Below are 23,505 nucleotides of genomic sequence, written 5' to 3'. Positions count from 1 at the left end.
CCCCTATACACGCTTTTCTCTAGCGTGGTGGGAGGGGCAACCGGCGCGACACCTACGACAAGGTAGGCGAGCGACCCTTGGTTCCAAACCTATTCTCGACGTTCGTGGCGCACCGACAAACCACCTATACACGCTTTTCTCTAGCGTGGTGGGAAGGGAACTCGGTGCGACGCCTACGACGAGATCGGGAAATTCATAAGTACCTGCTTGCGGGGAAACAACTGCTTCTCTTTTGCAACAGGTACCGAAGACCCATACACGCCTTTCTCTGGCGTGGTGGGGACAAAGACTTTACACGGCCGCGGTGTTCTCGAAAGAGGGCACCTACCGTACACGCTTTTCTCTAGCGTGGCGGGAGGCCCAGTTTTTCGACGTTTTTCCCTTAAACGGGGGAGACGCCGGGAGGCTGCCGAAATTTCGGGTGAAAATATACTGTACTCAGACCTGTTTGAACTCAAAGAGAACAAATATTTGGCCACATCGGGCAACTAGGGAAGTGACCCTTCTCGATTCAATTTTGTTTATTCTGAGTCCAGGCTCACGGGCAATGGAGCATTTTCCTGAGCTGATCTTGAAACTTGTTATTGTTATATTTTTGATTCAGCACTTTTGTATACTTGCTGAATTAGTCTCTTTATAGTTTTGCAGGGTCTGTTTTTTTTGGCCTTTTATTTTGTATTGAAGTTGTAATTTTTACAGTTTTGGTTTAATATACGGGCTAAGCCCAAAATTTTCCCCCAAAAAAAAAAAAAGTCGTTTTGATTTGCATGCAATTTTCTCAATTTGTGTCGACTGCCCCGTTTTGCGTGCCGATTTTACCGATAATAAAAAATTGACATTGATAGTGCATTTAGGGTATTGCTGATGTTCCGGTCGCAACAGCGTAGTTTGTTTCGCGATCGGACATCGGGCGAAATTGAGGCCTAATTTCCTTGAAATACGTGTAGTTGCTTTGGAACCGCCTTGATTTACATGCATAAACTTAATTAAACCAATTAGTAGTGCATTTAAAGTATTAACGGTGTTTCAGACACAACAACGGAGTTCGTTTGTCAATCGGACGTCATTTGGGCAATGCCGAGAGACTGTTTTCTCAAAATTTGTGATTTTCCTCAGGATGCGTGCCAACCTCCTCGCATGTCTTAATTTGAAAAAATTGACTATCATTCTTAAGTATTTAGGATGTTTTTGAACGCAGTGGAGAAGTTTGTTTCATGGTCGAATTTCATTTGTGCAGCGTTGAGGCCTATTCACCTCGATATGCATGTTTTATCTTAAAATTCGTGACACAAATATGTATGCTTCAAATTGAGTGAACAAAATATAATTTTTATAGGTTAACAACATTCCGGTCGCAACGACGAAGTGTTCGTCGATCCGATGTCGCTTGATTAGCATCGCTCTTTAATTTTAGGTGTCAGCTGTCCCTTTTGATCGATATCATCTGATTTGACTGCGAGGGGCCTCGACCTAGTAGAATTCGATGTTATGATCACAATGTCGCTGTCCGTTTAGCATTCAGAGGTCATTTGACCCTTTAAGTAGTATATCGCGTCAACCCGCGCGCTGCTTAATTCGTCATTTTCATCCTTTTTGCATATAGTTTAGTTGTAGGGGTCAACACTCTTACATGTTATGGTGACGACAATGAATTCAATAGATAGGAAAAATCTAAAAAACTAAACCATTTAGCTAGCAAGAAGCATCAACTTAAGTAAGACAATGAATACCGACCTTCAATTGCTCATTCGCATCATTTGCCTACGAAATAAACAAGATGACGAAGATGCAAGCTCCTTCGGCCTCGCCTACTTGTGTATTAGGCTGCTCTGGTCTTCCCTGCATCTATATTAGGCTCCTTTGACGAAGACGCACATTCCTTCGACCTTCCATGTTGGCGTTTTATGCTCCTTCGGCCTTCCCTGCATGCTCTTTTGGCCTTCGCCTCGCTTGCTCACATAAACGAAGAGTACTCAATACCCTAACCTTTCCTGCTCGCAAAAATGGAGTGATATGGGTACATTAATGGCTTAAGGCTCATTTTATTTTATTAAATGTTTTTTTCATTAATTAATATGATGCATGTGTTTGACACACGTGTCCCTTTAAATTTAAATATTATTTAATAGGACACATTTTTGTCCTGTCCGACAGTTCGAGCTGTATCGAGTGTGTGTCCATATCAAACACTGTCTCATACTGCATAACTTCATAAGTAAGTGTCACGATCCAGCCCAGATGCTCGATTTAATGAGGGAATTAAAGTCAGACGATATTAACATTCCATTCTTCTAAATGATCACATTAATATAAAATCTCTAAAAGCAATTGAAGAGCCACGATAATAAAGATATTTCATAAAATCTATTCATTTCACTTTTCAAAGCTAATAATTATAACAATCATAATTTACCTATTTTTAATGCTTCGTCGTCTTCTATAGAAGAACTCCTCTCTTTCTGTCATTTCTATATCTTTGGAAATTTACCTGAAATATTGTTTAATGGAATGAGCTTATAAAATAAACTCAGTGTGTAACTATTAAAATAATTAACATGCATAACGTATAATTCACATATAACCTTTGATATATGATCATTCATTTAACATTTGAAATACATTTCCTTTCTTTGGTTCATTTGATTCCATTCATTCCTTTATACATATCATTTTCACTTCATACATTCATTTCTTTATATATATATACTATATCATTTGCATTTATAGCATTTATTTTAATATGTATTCATTTTCTCATTTATTTTGTACAGGAGTATCGTCTAAATATACCAAAGGTACAATCATTTTCATTTCCTTTTCTTTTTCCATTACCTTTTTCCTTTTTAAACCCCTCCAGTTGAGATTTTCTGTCAACGCGACATCACCGGGGTGTAGGGTCATTTTCATTTGAAAATATTTGCATTTTTGCAGATGAACCTTCTCAACTCTAAAGAGCTGCCAACAGAGGATCGGGTTCCTCGTAGGCTTTGTGTTTTTATTAGTGAATTCTCTTGATTACAAGCTTTGAAGGCCTAATATGAATGTATTAAAATAAATATACTGGTCGCTACAACCGTATATTTATTTGATGGTTCGAACCCTGTCGACTCCTATTAATCCGCATAAAAGGATAAATGTCGAACTTGAATTCATTTATTGACCTGCACAGCATCCCTAGACATCACATGTATACTTATAACATGCTCGTCGGGGCCCATACGGGTGTTTGAGAGCATTTTATAATTAAACAATGTCGACTCCTTTTTACCCACTTAAGAGGATCGGGTTCAGATTTGATGACCTGCACAACATTCCTAGACGTCACATGTATACCCATAATACGCTCGCCGGGGCCCATGCGGGTGAATGATTTTATCGATGAAACTTTCTTATAAAGGGTCTTGAAGGCCTAATATAAATATATAAAAATAAATATCCCGGTCGAGCTCGTGACCACATATTTATTTAATGGTTCGAACTGTGTCAAGAGGATCGGGTTCGAACTTAAATTCATCATTTAGCCCGCGCAGCTTCCCTAGACGTCACGTGTGTTTCGAAAACACGCTCGTCGGAGCCCATGCGGGTTGATGATTTTAATTATCCCTTGTGTGTACCTATGTGTATACATATTACGGTGCATGTGCAAGGGCATTTTAGATATTAACGGGTCTTCTACGATGACTTGTAGAAGTTTGTGCATGGCATAGACCTTCTGTATTTGCCTATTTTGTACAGGTAGACTGTCGTGCACTACTTGTTACTTTCTGCAGATAGATTATAGTGCACAAACGAATCTCTTGCTTTTGGTTGTAGATGCTTGCATTTGTAGATACTGGTAGATGTCCTGTCGTATGCACGATGCGTTTTCCACAGTGACTCATAGGCATTTGCACCTGATATAATCATTTTAGCATTTTGCTTGTGAACATTACATCGGGCGTACAATAGAACTTCTACAACTGCCACGACAGTTTGTAGGTGTGCTTGTGTTAACTGTGTTCCTTATGCATTTACGGTGGCCTTTGGTCTTTTCAGTACATCTGCTACTGCTACGGTGGCATATGGTGCATACATCTATATTCATAGAGGAATCTTATGTGTTACAGATCTTCAACTATTACCTATAATCACTATACTTCACAGAAGAGCTTCCTACAATTATTAGTAGGAGTCTAAATTCATCATGGATCTACTGTTTCACTTTGTATGCAGGTGATAACATTTCTTTGTGTGCCTGATAATCTCTTAGTATTGGATGAAAACCTCATGTTTTGATTGGAAGCGGATTAATATGCTTGTTTGTATCTTGATGTTGATTGTCGGAGTGTTGTACAACAATGGTTTCATCTGCTAAATGCCTTTGACACTCTTTGAATTTTGACTAGCTTGAAGATCTCCAAGATTTCTTGAGAACTCTATGTTAATGATTGATTGTAAGCACGTTGTTATCCTTTCAATTTGATCTCTGTTTGTAAGAAGGTTATTGTATTTATTGCATGTTGAATCCTTTTCATTTGTCTTCAGCTAATATGTGATGCATAGAGCAAGTCTCCTACGGCGGCTTGTAGGCATCTGCATAGTAGTTGACATCGGTTGTAGGGACTTCAACATCCTTTTGCATGATTTGTGTAAATCCCATACATTGGAATAAAGTGATGTTGGTTGCATTTTGATTTGACCTTTTGAATAAGTGATGTTGGTTGCATTTTGCTTTGACCTTTTGGATATGCTCTTTCATCAATAGTTCATTGTAATTTGAACCCCTTTGTTGCTTGTATGTGTTGATATGGATCACATTCATCTATAAGTTTCTTCATGCATATTTGCTAGAAACTTGCCATACTCATAACACATCAATCTTCAGGACTTGTAAGAGAATATATTCTTTTATTTGCTTGGCATTGCATTATTGTAATTGGTAGAGATGTTGTTACATTCACTGTACACGTCTTCCATTGCTTCTGTGGGCTATTGTATGTATCCGTAAGACAACTGGCATTGGTTTGTAGGGTGATTTGTTGCAACGTTTGAGGACCTTTATGGAGACTAATAAATAGACTTTGAATGTGTCGTGTGCTCTTAAGAAAATTATTCTCTTTATTACTTGTCTGCTTCACACAGTTATGTGTGTCCACATTCATTGCGAGTTCTTGATCTTTGCTTACAAACTCTACTTTCCCATCGTTATTCACTTGAATGCATTTCCACAAACTCCTTGATAAAATTTTGTAGGTGAATTATTACTCATTTGCATTTGGTTAGGAATTCATGATGGTTCTTTGACGTTCATTGGAGATTTCATGCCATAGCTTATAGGTAGAGATCTTGTTAATCTCTCTTTGTAAGCAAGTTGTGTTATCCATTGAGAGCATCACATTATGTCATGAGATTTGATTATGTTGTTGCTCAAATGAAATTTCATTATTGCAATCTTACGTCATCAGAAATTTCGGCAGCCTCCCGGCATCTCCCCCGTTTAGGGGAAAACTACTGGAAATTGGTCATTTCCACCATGCTAAGAAAAGCATGTGTAGTAGGTGTCCTCGGACGAGGGCACTGCGGCCGTATTTTCTTCGTTCCACACCACACTAAGAAAAGCGTGTATAGGTCTTCGGTACCTATTGCAAAAGAAAAGCAGTTGTTTCCCCGCAAGCGGGTACCTATGGGTATCCCCACTTCGTCATTCGCATCGCACCGGGTTCCCATCCCACCACGCTAAGAAAAGCGTGTATATACGGTTTTCTAGTGAGACATGAACTGCTTTGTCCCAAGCGACGTGACGCACTCCCTTCCACCACGCTAAGAAAAACGTGTATAGGTGGTCGTTTTGTCGCACCACATGTGTCGAAAATGAGTTTTCAAAGTATAAAACTTATACCTTTGCATTCCGGGGAGTTGGGGCATGTAACGGCGATACAAAACACATAAAATCATTTTTGAATTTTCCCTTTTTTTGGACTTCTTTTTTCTTTTCTTTTTTCATCTCTTTTTTTTCTTTCTTTTCTCTTTTTTTTTTTTCCTTCTTTTTTTTTTGCTTTTCTCCTTTTTTTGCTTTCCTTCTTTTTTGTTCGAACAAGAATCTGATTAAAGTAAGAGGAAGATGGGAATAGGGAGGCAGCAAGTGGATTTCAATAGAGGGAGTGGAGGATTTTGGCTTGTAGATGAAAGGAGCTGGAGATAGGCTGCTAAGCACAAGGGCTCAACACAGTGGGGTTAAACAGGGAGAAAGTGGAAGACTCAGATGGCTAAAGGGGTGAGAGGCTTGCGGTGGATCTTGGCTAGGTTAGAGAGAACTCTCTCTCTCTCTCCCTCCCTCTCTCTCTATCTATCTATTTATTGCTTGCGGCTAGGTAGGGATCCAAACGTATATGGGGAGTTCGGCCAGAGGAAGAGCAAACGTGGTTATTGGATTTGCAAGGGATTAGATAAAGGTATTAGAAATGGGATTGAGGTCATGGATTTGCGGCTGCTGGGTCCGATCGAAGACCTTAATCATCGAGGAATCAGAGCAGGAGAAAGGTCGTCGGCAGCTATGGGGCTTGACGACCTGGTTGAAGTAGGTGGAGGAGGTTGAGTGGAAGCTTGCGAATGGATCTGGCGTCGGCTTTGGGAGTAGGAGAAGTCGGAAGTCTGGGAGGGGTTTGCAGGATGTTTGCGAGTTGTGGGAAGAGTCAGGAGAAACGACGAGAGTTTGGTCATGTGTGGGTTGCGAATGGAGCCAGCACTGGAGGTGTCCGATTGGTTGGCTTTTAAAAACCTTGGAGAGAAGCGATCGAAAGCGGGATTTGAGCGGGAATCGCTGGATGCTACTCAAACGGTGTCGAGCTAATTTTGCGGGATTTGTGGAGTGTATTGCCGGCGTTGTATAACAGGTAAATGAATTTTTTTGTTTTCTTTTGGATAATGCATGGAGGTCAACAATGATTGACTGTTAAAAATGGTGAAATGAATCTTCCCCCAGTCTTTTCATGTGAGTTCGGCCATTCGCCCCTGCCTGTTTCGCGAATTGCCCCTCTTTTGTTCGCGAGACCCCTGCCCCTCTTTTAAATAATTCGCCGGTTCGGTTCTTATAGTAGGTGTATCGGTGCATTGTAGTTCTTAGGGATTCTGTCAGTTATATTTGTTAGTTTTTCAATTAAATCAGTTATAATATTTCAGTTTTCATTTCTTGCAAGGATGGATTAATTTCTTTCTACTTGTTCACCTTTGTAACTTTCTTTTTTGGATCAAGTTTTGGCATTAGATTTATACGAGAATTTGATTTTTAATAGGACACAATGGAGAAAAAGGATTCATGTAGCCGACCCCAGTGGGATAAAGGCTTGATGTTGTTGTTGTTGTTGTATCAAGTTTTGGCATTGTAATCAAGCAGGCATTTGACCACTTTGTCTCTCTTCTCCTCTTCTACATCTCTTTTTCTACCAGGCTTGTTCTTTTTGTTGCCAATTTTGCAAACTTACGTCAAGAAATATCTCACGTTGAAGTCATGTTACAACCCTATCCGCTAACCTGCTGTTAAACTTTATTTTTATGCACATCTGCAGTAAAGCTGTCATTTTAATTACTAATATTAAGTATCTGCTGAATGTATACACGCAAATCATAATATGCTGGCTAAAAGACTTGACAAATTTATTAGTCATCTAAAAGGACTATCTCAAGTATTTTTTATGGCGAGAACATAAAATTATGTAAAAAGGATTATCTCATTAGATCAGTTCAAAAAGCTGTCAAAGAATTCAGCTATAAGAACTAGATCCAATCTATAAATATTCCAATCAAGTAAACTAAGAAGTAGATCTCTCAAGTTATTTTTAACAGAAAAAATAAATAAATAAATAAATAAATAAGTTATTTTTAACAGCCTCATTTTTTACTTTTTCTTAGAAGAAATGTTGTTTGAAAAACCGTGCTATCTAACCACTTTAGTCGAGAAAAATTTGGCAGCGTAAGAGGTGTCACCTGCTTTGTTTTATGTAACAGTGTGATCTATTCTAGAAACTGATCCATTTTTCGTGGTAAGAACATAACGATGCCTCTAGAAAATGCATAAGAAAACAAAAGGCAAGTTGAAGATATTTTAAAGGATAAGCCCGTGTCCATTTCATATTGAATGGCAATCTGTGACATGCATGTTCAAATGACTAGAAACACCAAAAAGTTCAAATTATATAGTAATGAGTTCATTAATGCATAATTTCATTAATCAACCTTACAAGCTTTAAATACTATTAAAAATTATATTTAACATTAGTCTATGTTTTGCTTGCTACACGATCACTCAAATTAAAGAGAAAGATTCAGGCTAAAATATGTCACTTCGTCAATATCATTGTCTTATAGCTAATTGAGGTTGTTCCATCTGTGGTTGTTCGATTAAACAATAACTAGAAACTTCATTTGACTCGCAAGAATTACTAATCGTTTTGCCTGAATGAATTATGGTAAATGCCCTTGTAGCAAATGAAACGCTCAAGATTGTTTGTTTCTTTATTCTGTCAACTGTTCCTTCTGGTTTTCCTGTCCCTCTTATCCTCCTTATTTTCATATAATTCTCATATTCCTCGCTTTCTGTTTTCATCTTAATTTGTTTCCAAGCTCATGGGATTACAACAAAACAGTAACCTACTCTCCGGAGGTGATTCATCATCTTCATTTCCTCCATACTGCCTCTCTTTTTCCTTCAATATTTTAACTTGTTCCTTTATCTTCATCTGCAAGCTTTGGGTTTGGAACTCTTTACTTGATTCTGTTATTCCTGTGTCCTTTATCTTCCTCAACATGAGGCTTTTATCCTTTAACGATGATTACAATGATCTTATGGAAATAAGAATGCTATAATTATTAGGTTTTTTCCCTTGAATTCCTGCTGGATTCACCCAGTAGTGTTCTATGATAGAAAATCTGCTGAGGAGATAAATTCTCAGTCGTCAAAACCTTTGTTATATCATTATCACTTTGATCATCTTTGACCATTCTGTCTTTTCCTTCTTGTTTCCCATCTCCTTGAATTTTCTCCCTTTGGTACTTTTTCATCACAGAATGGATTTTAGCTTTCTTACCGAAATAATCAGAAAAGTCAAACTGTAAAAATAACCGATATAATTTGCAGCACCTTGATTGTTTTGATTTTTCTTATTGATAGAAAATTTTGAACTCTTCTTCCTCACTTGGCGCTTTGGTATGTGCAGCCTTGGGTTGTACTGCAATACCATCCCATAGATAGTCCCTTATCAAATAAAATTAAGCAAAAGATGGCTGTGGAAGTGGTTAAGAATGCACAATTTATGACACGGTAAGTATTTTTATTAAATAATTATCTTATAAGTTTTTTCTTCATGATAGTCCGTTCGAAATGAATTGAAATGTTTTTGTAAACTTATTATAATATACAAATCACTTCTTGATTTGAGTTCTCTAATTATTTTGAGCAGGTCTGATTACCTCCATTCCTTACCTTCGAGGAAATTGGCTGATGAAACTGTTACCAGGGCCTCTTCAATGCGGTATTGCTTTTAAAGTATTTTGTTACTACATCTTATTGCTTTAAAGTATTTTGTTACAACATTGAAATAAATAGAATTTTGATCGATCAAGGTTCATCGATTAATCTAATTAGCCTTAAAACACTCAAAGGATTGACCCTAGACATCCAATATTTGAATAGAAGCGCAATATTTCTACAAGAATTCAATGAATAAGGGCCATGAACGTTGGGATCCTCGGTCTTGCCTTTGAACTTTGGGTTTTTAATAAAGAGACAACATTTCACATCATTGATTCCAACACATCATACAAAGCACTTCTCGGAAGATTATGGCTCAACGAGTATGGTATAATACCCTCAACGCTTCATCAATGTATGAAATACATTCAAAATAATGAAGAATATCGCATTGATGGTGATTAACAACCGTTCTTGGTGCATGAAGTCAAAATCTATGATGACGTCAAATACTTTATAGCACAAAAGCCAAAAGGAAGTGAACTTTCGAGAATTCAGGCCACTATACTGGATAATGGAAAGCCGAAAGATAAAAGAAAGAATAAATCAAAGTAAATTTGCTCAGTGCCTCATCTCGGTAGTGATATCGAAGAAGATGATAATATCTCCACAACTTTTAAAACCATAATCATAGGGAAAAGAAAGAATGAGCAATTAGCTGTCCCTTTTGATTACGAAGCTAAACATGCAAATAAGGTACAACGTTCAAGAAAATCGAGCATTGAGGAAGAAGAAGAATTCCTTTATCAGTCTAAGGGTGCTATGAAATTTCAGGAGGAAGGGTACCCATGACTCAATTCCATATCTAAAAAAATGCATAAAGTATCAATTTCAATGATAAGAATAATTGAAGCTCAGATATCTACAAATATCATTAAAATAGTACCTATGCCGGCGGCACATTCTAAAACATTGACTACCTCGCTAAACATAAATATAAAAATGTTAAAAAACTTTCTATGTTCCCTCCAAAAGAGATCTCAATGAATGTAGATCCATTTTCTATGAATCAAGAAATAATACCGCAACACATTACTCATAACATAAAATTCGAAGATGATTGGAAATACAAAGATATGCGGATAATCATTCCTCAATATTCTCCATCAATTATGAGAAAGCTAATAGCAAGAAGAATATTATTCGTGCAAACAAGCAAGCAAGCATGTTATTTTAGAAAGCTCTGCATAACGAGCAAGCACAATAGCCCATTGGCAATGGTTTTTCTACAACGTGGGTCTTGGATATGCTCGACATTCATATCTTACACGAGCAGCATCCTATTATTATCTTGAATACCCCCGACATCTGTGTCTTACATTCGCAACCTCCTATAATATTGCAGACAAGGAAGAGAGATCATTAGAGTTGGAAAATCAAACTGAAGATCTAATTATAGATCTGAAAGAAGCTCCAAAAGAGTTTGAAGAAGGTGGTAAAGCTACTGTAGAAGAGCTCAAAGAAATAAACTTAGGTACTGAAGAACATCTCAAACCTACATTCCTCAGTGCTAATCTCTCGCAGGATAAAGCGGAGCTGAGAATGCTACTTCTCGAATATAAAGATTGTTTCGCATGGAACTACACTGAAATGCCTGGATTATCATCAGAAGTAGCAGTACATAAATTCTCCATCGACACCAAAATACTGCCTATTAAGCAAGCACTCAGGAGAATGCGACTTAAAATTGAAGAGTAAGTCATTGCTGAAACCAAGAAGCTTATTAAAGCTGGTTTTATTCGAGAATAGAAGTATGCTGATTGGATCGCTAATATCGTTCCAATAAAAAAATAGAACGGTCAAATCAGTGTCTGTATAGACTACCAAGATTTGAATAAAATATTCTCAAATGATGATTTCCCATTGCCTAATGTAGAACATATGGTCGATAACACATCGAATCATGATATGTTCTCATTTATGGATGGATCATCAGGTTATAATCAAATAAAAATGATTCAAAAAGATGAAAAACATGCCTCATTTCAAACTCCCATCAACATATATTACTACAAGGTGATGTCATTTGGCTTGAAAAATGCTGGAGCCACCTACCAAAGAGCAATGACTCGAATCTTCGATGATCTAATTCATAAACATGTTGAATGCTATGTTGATGACTTGGTTGTAAAAAGTAAAGTTCAACATGAGCATGCAAATGATCTTAGGATTGTATTCGAAAGAATTCAAAAATTCAATTTGAAAATAAATCCATTAAAGCGTGTTTTCAGTGTTACATCTGAAAATTTTTTTGTACATAATAGAGAAATTGAAATTGACCCCTCTAAAATTAAAGCAATCGTGGAAACGCCATATCCGAAAACTTTAAAACAACTTCATTTAATTCAGGATAGATTAATGTACATTCGAAGGTTTATATCCAACCTTTCAGGTAGATGTCAACCATTCTCACGTCTAATGAAGAAAAATACACCTTTTATATTGGATGATGCTTGTCAGGAAGCATTTGATAGCATAAAATAATATTTGCTTCATTCTCCAATCTTTGCCGCCCCCCTATTCTAGGGAAACACCTAATTCTATATACAACTGCTCCTGACGAATCACTTGGAGCATTGTTAGCACAAATAAATGAAGATGACAAAAAAATGCTCTTTATTATATCGCCTGATGATTAATAAGGGCAGAGTAAATATTCACCAATTGAAAAGCAATGCTTATCATTAATTTTTTTTCGCTTAAAAACTCCGACATTATATTTTATCTCATCAAATCACTTTAATATCTAAAGTGAATCCGTTAAAATTTTTAATGCTAAACCCACTCTCATTGGTCGTCTAGCTAAATGGGTTATCTTGCTAATGCAATTTGACATAAACACAAGTGACTCTCTTTTTTTCTCCCACAGCAAGGCGGAGAAGTCCTTACAAAACTTCTCTTCCACCAACCCGTTGCAATAGAGAATCGTCGTCCTTTTTCACCCTCCTAGTGAGGCAGAGAACCGTCGTCCTTTTTCACCCTCTTGGTGAAGGCAGAGAACCATCATCCTTTTTCACCCTCCTGGTGAAGGCAAAGTACCTGATCTACTTTGGATATCTTCTCTTAAGAGTCTTTAAGGAAGTAAGGCAGAAATTTGGAAAACAAACAAGAAATCTTTACCTTTAGGAAATCTTGTGAATCCCTCACAATTTTATCTTACAAGTTCTCTCACTCTTCACTCCCAAACACTCCCAAAAAACTCTCCTTTTTTTTCACTCTTAAGAAAAAATCACAATAAATAGATGTTAAGTTAGTTTATAGGAATCATTATATAGAAAATTCATAAAACATCGTCCATAAAATGAAATTTTCAAGTGAAAGCGAGTCAGATCGTATAGTACGATCGGGGATCGTCTGTACGAACTGTTCAAAAATCATGGGACGATCTGGTACGAGCTTTATTTTGTACACTGCTAGTTGTCTGTACGAACTTTAGATCGAATGTACGAATATTTCTGTTGGCTCAAGAAAAATGGTACGAATGCGTGAATCCTGCTTTGCAGCTGTAGGATTCCATTTCCCTTAAGTTAGATTGAGATTAACCAGATTTCCCCTGAGGATAGTATCAGGGTTTAAAGATCTGGGGTTCTTACTTCCTATGAGCGCAAGCACTCATAGTTAATTACCCCTCTTACTACGTAAGAGAGAACTCTCGATTAAGGATGAAATAATTTTAGATAAATTTTAGTCTCAATAATGGAGAAATGGAGGTAAACCCGATCAAGATCCCATGGTTCCGTCGCCCCGGGTATACCATAGATTTCAGTCTACCAACACTAACAATAATTGATTGTAGTGTCCAGGAAATCTGATTAGCATCCATGGGTTGCCTCCTCTCAGGGATCCCGAATAGACTGAAGTGGTTAGGTGTTGATTTTAATTTAGTTTTAATTTAATTTGAGTTCGGGTTTACTACTTCCTTAGAAGTTGCCTGTTAATTTGTTTAGTTTGGGGCTTACGGCTCCAATTAGGAGTTACCCAGGAGTTTGATTTAGAATTGGGACTTATCACTCTATTTATGAGTGGCCCAAGGATGGGTCTTACACCTTAACTCTATAGTGAAGCTGCCCGGATAATTTGTTTAGTTTGGGGCTTATGGCTCCAATTAGGAGTTGCCCGAAGAATTTTGGTTGGATAGGTCTTATGGCTTCCTTAGAAGTTGCCTAACGGTGGGTCTTACGACCTAGCCCTGTAAGCTAAGCGGCCCAAGTTGTGGGTCTTACAACCTAGTCCTTTTAGACTAGGATGCCCAAATGAGAGGTCTAGGTTTGTGTTATCACCTAAATATTTCCCTCAAAGGTCAGACTTACGACTTCTATTAGAAGTGGCCGGGGTTTTAATTGGGTTTAGGGGTTAGGTCAATTTCCACCTAAAACTTTTCTCTAAGGTCGGACTTACGACTTTCCTACGAAAGTTGCCGGGTAGCGGGTCTTACAACCAAGTCCTTATAAACAAGGCTGCCCATTAGTTTTGATTTTTTTTTATTGTGTTTTTTTTTTTAGAAGAGTTTCAATTTGCTGTGGGGAGTTTTGTATAAGATTTGGAGAATAAAGTACTTTTGAATTGGAAAGTTTGAAAGCTATTATGTTTGGAGAGTTTGAAGAAAAATTTTCAGAGATTTGAAGAAGGGAAGTTGTCCAAATGTGAAAGAATTTTCCCTTTCATGTAATGTTTCAATTTTTTTTTTTTTGAAGATCACATTGACGTTGTTCATTCATATTGTTGAACTTGCACTTATGTAATACCATATGATCAGATTCTTTAAATGATTTTGTGGCTGAAGGTTGTCAAAACATCTCATATAAATTCATATAAATTTAATTGATTTGCATTTATTTCAAATGGATGTTTAATTAATTATCAAGTCAATTAATTAACTACTCAATATTATAGTTTATCAATTAATTCACCCGGTGAATTAAATGCTCTATAATTTCAATTTTTTTTTTCTTAAAGCTCAATATTTTTTTTATCCACTTAAATCCAAAATTTTTGACGAAAATTCGGCAGCTTCCCGGCGTCCCCTCCCCACCGAGAGAGAAATCGGGTCGGCACTTGCCGATATTTTCTTCCCGGCCGGACCTAAGGTCGACGGCTCGAGGCCTTGAACTTGAAATTATCTCAGCTGTACTTAAAGTCGACGGCGCGAGGTCTTGAATTTGAAACCATCTCGACCGGACTTAAAGTCAACGGTACGAGATCTTGAAGGTGAAACCATCTCGACCGGACTTAAAGTCGACGGTGCGAGGTCTGTGGTTGTGCTCGACGGCGAGTGTGCAAGGAGGCGACGTCGCCAACGAAACTGTGGAGTTTGGGGCGTCGAAGGAAACTGGCAGAAGCAATATTTTCTATTCGGCGTTCAGTTGGGCTCGACCGACACAGAACAAGAGCACCATCCCAAAAATAAAATCCAAATGGATGTCAGCCCCTCTTCAATTTATATCTCTTTTTTTATTGTTTAAGTTGCCCGCTCAACGAAAATTTTTTTTTTTTTAACGAAACAAGGGCCCGTTTTGCCAATGTGGGGCGGGAGAAGGCATGGGAAGCGATGCACCTCTTCTAACTTTCTTTCTCCTAAATTGTTTTGTTTTTTTTTTTCTTTTTTTTTAATAGCCAACAGTTTTCTTTTTTTTGCAAGCAAGTGCTAGTTCTATTGACTTTTTTTTTTTGTCTTTTTGCTAAAAAACACTATTGAATCTCAAAGGTCATCAATGTTTATTTTCTTGAACTGATTTTATTTTGAGACTTCAGATGCATTAGTACACAATAGCTAATTCTAATGTCTTCTTCAGGTTATGATTTTAGGTCTCTCTTCACTTTAAGCCATTGCTCTTCTTTTTCTTTTATTAGTCAACAATTTCAAGTTTGTTTCGACGATCTGGTACAAACCTTATTTCGTACACTGTCAGTCGTCTGTATGATTTTTAGATCGTATGTACAAATAGTTCAAGTTCGTTTAAATGATCTGGTACGAAACTTATTTGTACATTGTTAGTTGTCTGTATGATTTTTAGATCGTATGTACCAACAGTTCAATTTCGTCTGGACGATCTGGTACGAAATATATTTCGTACACTGTTAGTCGTCTGTACAATTTTTAGATCGTATGTACAAACAGTTCAAGTTCTTCTAGACGATCTGGTACGAAATAAGGTTTAAAATTGCGTAATTTGGTATTGAGGCGTTTTTTGTTCAAGAGGTGAGGCGTAAGTCTCAAAATAAAAAAATTGCATTAAGTTAAAATAAATCTTGAAAGTTATTTTTTATATAATACTTAACTAATATATTAAAGGATGACATATTACCTTTCTCTATTGAATTATGGATTAACAAATTGACATACATATAAAATAAAAAATTGCACAAGGCGTAAAGTGACAAGTGATAAATTACATGAAATAGAATTGAAATTCAAATATTATAAAAACAAAATAATATTAAATATATGAATGACATAAAAGTATTATATAATATCAAGTTCAACTTCAAATTCCTTCTTTCTTAGTTCCCTACTCATTCACACTAAATTCCTCAAGAAAATTGAAATAGTTGACAAAAACTTAGATTTCATCTGCACTATCATCACTAAGAAGGTTTTTATTTGAGTCGTCATCTTAGCAACAAATTGATCTCTCCCTTCTCTTATCCTATGGAGTCCAATGTCTCCCAATTTGCTTCTTCTTTGTTTATTTCAATCTTCCCCTTTCATAAATATTTTTCATTAATATAAAGATGAGATTAATACTCTTAAAATTTTAGAGGAAGTGGTGGTGGTGGTGTGCAAGTTTCAAGTGATCCTTCGCGACTAAGATGATGTTGACTATGGAGAAAACGGATGGTTGGAGGTCAAGGCAGTCGATAGGAAGTTGCTGCAACTTGGGGGCGCATTAAAGCGTGACTATTTTTTAGGCTTTAATTTAGGATTTAGGTAAGTTTTAATAAATGTATATATAAATAGGGTGAGGCGTAAGCCTCATGTCAGCGAGGCGTGGCGTGCCTCAAGGCGGGCCTCAGCTAAGCTGAGGCGCAAACCTTATTAAGAAAAAATTGGAGCCGTAAGCCTCGATGTGTTTTTCACTGGAATTACGCTAAGGCGGGCCTCAAGGTGAGCCTCATATTGTGCAATTTTAAACAATAGTACGAAACTTATTTCATACACTATTAGTTGTCTGTACGATTTTTAGATCGTATGTACGAATAGTTCAAGTTCGTTTAGACAATTTGGTATGAAACTTATTTCGTACACTGTCAGTCATCTGTACAATTTTTAGATCATATGTACAAACAGTTCAAGTTCGTCTGGACAATCTAGTATGAAACTTATTTTGCACATTGTCAGTCGTCTGTATGAACTGACGTCGTACAGTATGAATAGGGTAAAAAAATTTCAATTTGAACTCTCCCCCTTTGTGTGTGCACAGTTACTCAATTACAATCACACTCTCTCAGACTCAAAAAAATAAAAAAATTTACTGACTTCATTACATGAAATTCTATTCTACTCTGTTTTGAAGTCTTCAGAAGTCTAGAGTATGATTTTCCTGAAATGTTAGTACAGACAAAACGAATAGAAATATATCCAATGTATGTTAGAAGAAACAATAATAATATCAGAATAATAATATTTTGTCATCTTTAAAAAATCACATAACATAAAAGCTATGTTGCACCGATACGGATAAGGCGACACGGATACGACACGATACGGATACGGGACACGTCAATTCTTAAAAATATATGATACGGGTACGTCGCGGATACGGCATTATAATTTGACACGACATTATAATTTATGAATCATACATAAAAATTAAGAAAACAATCAAAGCATAATATTTGAAATTACAAAAAAAAAAAATGACATCATTTGTAACCTTGTAGCTTATAATATCAAAATATAAGAAAGCATTAAATGTCTAGTACAACAACAAAAGCATAAACATAAATTATCTAGCACATGAAATTTCAACTATTCAATAGAAGTAATGATATGATTAGCTTCTTCATTGGTGTGTCTTTGAACTTTTATATCATCTTCAATAAATACATAGCTTCTAATTTAGGCTCATCAAGTGAAAGATTAGTAATTTCTAATATTCTCATATTATCAAGAGACTCAAAACCATCTCGGAAATGAGAGAACCTTGCTCGCAGCCCCGGAAGTAAATACGATGCGCCTTTTTTTTTTGGATTTTTTTTTGTTTTCAACTTACACGCATATCGGATATGCGTGTCCTTTTGAAATTAAATAGTATTTTAATTGGATATGGCTTTGGTGTATCCGACACGTATCGGTGGCATATCGGAGGCGTATCAGTGTATCGGTGTATCAGATATAGCACGCCTTCATAAATAGGTGTATCGGTGCAACATAGCATAAAAGTCAATATTGATTTCTAAGTTTCAACAGGAATCCTACGACTGCAAAGTGGGATTTATGCATTCGTGTCATTTTTCTTGAGCCAACATGGAGTCTCCTAAAATTCCATCACGTGATGGAATTTCATGAGCCCACAGAAAACACATAGCAGAAATGTGTGGAGAGATGGGCTATCATTAGGTCTAAACATAAAAAAGGCAAGATTGTGGCACTGTGGAGTTGGGGCGGTTGAGTTGTCAGTTTTGCCGGCAGTTAGAGGTCAACAGTGGAAATTTCACATCTGGCTATAAAGTGGCGAAAATGCGGGCGAAAATGTCAGCATTTCAGATGTCCGGTCAAGACATCATATCACAACAATAATATTATAAGTTTTAACTAGTAATATTTTTTAATTATTACTTTCCGATAATGATTTCTTACCTTTTTATGTTTAGACCTTAGATAGTGTAACTATGTGGGTTAAAGCTTGACATGTTAGTAGTCCCTGTAGGCATTGTTCTGAGTATTTTCTAGTCTAAGTTTATGTGATAAATGAATTGGGGCTGTCATCTGTTCAAACTTTATATATTTATTGATTTTCCTGTAATCAGACTTTATAGTAGTTCTTGGTATCTATTTTTTCTGCTTTTATAGTTTGATGTTTTAGGGTTCTACATCCTAAGACGCTGGAAGAAGGGCTACAACAGTGGTTCATATGCATAGATGTTTGTAAATGTGGTTGTTTCTATTCAATGTTAGTTTACTCTGATCAGTCGTCTTGTGCTGCCAAACATTCTGCCAGACATTTATTTAAGAATTATACCTTTCTTTCCTATTTGGTTAAATTATGTGCCTTTTTTGGAAATTTAATGCTTCAATATTATTGATTTCATGCTCCATAGGATGCAAAAGTTAGGGAAGAAATTTTCAATGATGATAGATTCTCAGGCATCAGATTCTGTGGAGACTAAAACTGAACACAATGCAGATTCGTCATCCAAGAGAGATGGAGATGTGATTCAAAGCCTTGCTGAACAATCCATACCAATTGAAACTCATAAGCATATTCGACGGGGTGTATTGGAAATTTTTAATTATAAAACGGTTCTCAGGTAATCTGGAATAAAGTTTTGTTCCATTGTGTTTTTCTTTTTGGCTTATTCTATATATGCAGAAAAGATGTACTTAACTTAATGTACACTTTACTTTTCATGCTTTTTACCTTTTGTATGATGTCATATTCACCTTTATTTCTTACTTATTAGGTTTATCACATGAGAAATTTAATTGCTTGTTGATTTCTGAATTTGTTTTAGCTTGATTGATGCTTAAAAGTGTTTTATTTATGTTATTGTAAACGGAAGTGTGAAGCGACAAGTTGATTTAGAAACTGTGTGGTAAGGGAAATTGACCATTTGTATAATATTATTATTTATTTGATAGAATCAATTTTGTTTAGAAGATGCACCTTAAATATATCTTTGATTGCTGGGATGAAACATTTGTATAATATTGTCATTAGACTTATCTCAATTATTTGTGTTGACACAATTTTCCTGTCGACTTGACTCGAATTAGGCACGATTGAGCTAGATCAACTCAATTGAGCCTCGTCAAATCCACATCGACTCAAATTGATCAAAATCGACTCAAATAGATTCAAATTAAACTAAACCGAAGCCTGATTGACTCAATTGGAACTCGATTCAGCCTAATTTATTCAATTTAAGTCCAAATCCACTTCTAAATCAAAAAATTCAAATCCAATGGCCTCATGTTCTTCAATTTCGCTCCCAGGGGTGCTGCCTTTCTGTCATGTATCTCATAGCAGGGAATTGAGCGCTCAATCTACGAAATCGAGTCTTTCCGCTTCTTCTTGTTCTTTTATTTACGTTTTCCTAGTTCGTGTGTGCCTCAGGAATCAGAACTTTTATTTGGTCCGATCACTTGACGTAGCTCTACGTTCGATCGGCTAGTAATATAGTGCCACGTGTTCTCACTATTTATCGCGTGGCCCAACAAATCGACCCGGAACGGACCCAGGATTGCTATGTTCGCGTATTGCTCGGTATTACTCGGTATTGCTATGAACGAACCATTTTAGGGGAGCCTTTGCTCTCGCTCATCTCCTTGTTCGCGCTCGTTTTCGTCGTCTCTCCCACCCCATTTTTTATATTTATCCACTCCAACTCTAGGCTGCGATCTTGATTCATGAGGTCGTTAGGTCATAGTCGCCATCATTTGGGTGAAGGTGTTTGTGTTCATAGTTACTTTAAGTGATAGTTCTTCTCCTTCCATATTTCTATTGGTTACGTCATCTTGATCATCTGGATACCTGATAGAAGATAATTAATTATACTATATAATCGAATCTCTTAGTTTCATTTCGAATAATTTCATAAATTATTCCCATGGTTCTTTAATTATGTACGATTCACATTCTTAAAATACTCCTCTTTTGTCACGACCCAATTTGGAGGCTCGAATCAACGAGGCGGGTATAAACGGTCAGATGCTTCATCAAATTTTCAATTACTAACTATTTTTCGTACATAGAAATGGTCATTAAAATCTTAAAATTTTAAAATCAAATGATATAAATATCTTTCTTTATGAGTGTCGCGCATACGATATACTTTCTCTCATTTTCTACTCATCTTAATTAATCGGATTATATCTATAAATATTTTTAATGAAAATGGTAAATCTTAAAAGAACTCAGTGTGCACATCATGTTTCTAAATTACAGTAATACAATGTATCGAGAATAATATGCATGCTCCATCTAAAAATAAAGTAATTTAATTTAAAATTCAACTTGCACATGACTATCAACGTTATATATATCTATATGTGACATAGATCATATCTTTTATTCTTTTAAACTAATATAACTGTTATAGAAACACCATATAAAATAGTACCAATAAAAATACTCATTTTTTCATTTTTCTTTTATTTTTATGATCTTTTTCATTTACGTGCATGCATTTACGTGCATGGGTATATTGTGTTCCCAAACAGTAACATAAGGGAGCGTGCTTCATCATTCAAAATGCACATGCAAGCATATCTATTTAATAATTTCATTTATATAAATCTAGGTATTGGAATACTTTACTCTTTTTCCTTGCTCTCACGTTGATAGATTTAGCACCCATACATAAGATATTATTTATTATCAAAATATTAAATTACGGATTGCTCGCATTTATCTTTTCTTCTCTTTTTAATTATTTTTTAACACAATAATAAGGCATTTTATTAATTAAGATTTCATTTATTATTAAATTTTAAAATACATGCGCTCTTACTCTCCCCATATATATCTTTATATAAATATTAATCTTTTAAAATGGTTACATATCTAATTTATTTTATTTTCTAAATAAGGGATATATAAATATTAATTACATATTTTAATTATTATTAACAAAATATTAAATTTATTTATCTTATAAAATTCTATATATATATATAACTTACACTTCCCAACCGGTTGGTTGAGCCCTTGCTCTCGCTCGTTTCCTTGTTTGCGCTCGTCTTCATCGTCTCTCCCACAATCGATCTTTCTCTCTCACTTTCGCTCTCGTTTGTTCGCCCCAGACATAAGCTCCTCTCTCTCTCTCTCTCTCTCTCTCTCTCTCTCTCTCTCTCTCTTCCTTCCTTTCTCTCTTTCTCTCGATCTCCCCCATTTCCCTCTTTAATTTATAAGGAGGAATCCCCTTTCGGTTTCTTTGACTCCATGTAACGTCGAGTTCGTCGTCTTCTTTCATTTCACGTGACCTAAACTTCTCGCTCGTTAGCTTTCGTGATTCTTGGTAACATAAATGGCGCCGATTTCAATTTCCTCCTTCGGTTTTTGCAATTCATGCGACACACGACAGCTTCGTTCGTTTTGCTGGTGGCTTCAACATTCATCGATTTGCCCATCCCTGTTTTGTTCATTTCGGTGAGTTCGACCTTTGTTTGTTTTGTTTGTTTCGTCTAGTTCAAGCAACTGTTCTGTAGTTTGGGATATTATATTTCATGAATCCTGAAAGGTTTATGTCAAAAGGGATGCAGGACTAAGCTAAATAAGTCATACAAATAGAGATTTATGCTAAGAAAACATCAAGGACAACAAAATAACCCTCATAAAACATTAAAAACAATAAGAAATTTTAAACTATGAGATTATGTGATAGCAAAAAACTAATAAGTAAAGGCTAAAAACAAAAAAAGAGGTAAATCAGTTTAGGCTAGCTAATATGGGTTGGCACCAGTCCAACATTTAATTAAGGGACTAGTCACTACAGTTTATGTTCGCTCAAATTTAAGTTTAACTTGGCTGATTAATCAACACATTTAAGATAATGCTACTATAGATGAAATGAAAAGACCAATATTTAGTTAGATGAAGAACATGAGGAGGGTTTGCTACTTAGCTCATTAATGGGAGGAATGGAGTCCTTATGAAATGACATCAAGCTCCTCCTTTGCTTGCCCTTGAAACCCTTGCTCTTTGTTGAATCAATGTCCTTATTGCATTAGTAGAAGCTAGATTTCCTTGGAGAGGCTCATGGTTTTGGGGTTTAGAGGGGAAGGCTAGACTGGTTGCATGGGGAGGAGGAGGGGAGAGATGATTTGGCAAATTTTAATGGCTTAAAGGGAGAAATCTGCTTGGGAAGTGAAGAGGTGGGTGCTGGCTGCTTAGGGAAGAGAAAGGGCTGATGTGGCTTGCTTGAGAAGGGGATTAGTTGGCTTGAGAAAGGAAAAAGTCAGCTTGGGAGGTAAAGATGTGGGGCTGGTTGGAAAAGAAAGGCTGATGTGGCTTGCTTTGGGAAGGGGATTAGTTGGCTTGGGAAAGAAAAAAGTCAACATGGGAGGTGAAGAGGTGATTGGTTTGCTTTGGTAAAGGGAAAAGTTAAAGCGGTTGTGGATCTCCAAAGATCATAATTATTGAGATAAATGCTCAATTAATATGAATAAAATGTAGAATTCAGAAGCCCAACGGTCAAGGGTGTTGGGGAGATGGTGGAGGCGATTAGAGAGGAAGGGACATTGAGGATGGAGCTGGTGATCGGGGGAAGAAGAAGGGTGATCCAAGGAGATTCTAGGCTAACCAAGGCTGGGGTGGCACTCAAATCCCTAATCCGAACCATTCAGGAGGAAGGGGGAGGCTAATTGGTGGAGTTACACTGATTGGAAGGGATCAGAATTGAGAAAGAAGGCACTTTTCCCTCCTCAGTACAACTTCTCGTACATCAGTTCAGCGAGGTTTTCTAACCTCCGCAGGGTTTACCACCCCAGAGGGAGCTGGAGCATGCCATTACTTTGTAGGAAGGGGAGACACCGATCAGTGTCCTCCCTTACCATTACCCACAGATCCTGAAGGATAAGATTGAGAAGTTGATCCGAGAGATGCTAGAGGCGGGGATCATCAGGCCAAGTGTTAGCCCTTTTGCTAGTCCAGTCCTCCTAGTCAAGAAGAAGGATGGGAGTTGGAGATTCTGTGTGGATTACAGGGCTCTAAATAAGGGCACTGTATCAGACAAGTTCCCAATCCCGGTGATTGATGAGTTATTTGATGAGCTGCATGGGGTTGTGTTGTTCTCCAAGATGGATTTAAAATCTGGTTTCCACTAGATCAGGATGAAGG

At 36.7% G+C, this 23,505-nt stretch overlaps 1 protein-coding gene across 8 annotated transcripts in view; it reads left to right on the top strand.

Annotated features, from left to right (window-relative positions):
- The window catches only part of LOC110115963, an 83,122-nt gene that overhangs the window by 8,285 nt on the left and 51,332 nt on the right, over positions 1-23,505 (top strand). For 5 of the 8 annotated variants that reach the window (XR_003700740.1, XM_028694900.1, XM_028694901.1 and 2 more), the window contains 3 exons: positions 9,192-9,295; positions 9,435-9,506; positions 18,767-18,976. Coding sequence is in view for 5 of the 8 variants with exons in the window: in XM_028694900.1 (XP_028550733.1) it covers positions 9,192-9,295; positions 9,435-9,506; positions 18,767-18,976 (386 nt within the window). In the remaining 3 variants the exon portion in view is untranslated. The remainder of the gene's footprint in view (positions 1-9,191; positions 9,296-9,434; positions 9,507-18,766; positions 18,977-23,505) is intronic. The other 3 variants (XR_003700742.1, XR_003700741.1, XM_028694902.1) reach the window with 2 other exon arrangements.

Source organism: Dendrobium catenatum, unplaced genomic scaffold (assembly GCF_001605985.2).
Source record: "Dendrobium catenatum unplaced genomic scaffold, ASM160598v2 fragScaff_scaffold_594, whole genome shotgun sequence".
Classification (NCBI taxonomy): Eukaryota; Viridiplantae; Streptophyta; class Magnoliopsida; order Asparagales; family Orchidaceae; genus Dendrobium; species Dendrobium catenatum.
The sequence above is the reverse complement of the archived record's forward strand: the minus strand, read 5'-3'. Positions and strand labels throughout refer to the sequence as shown.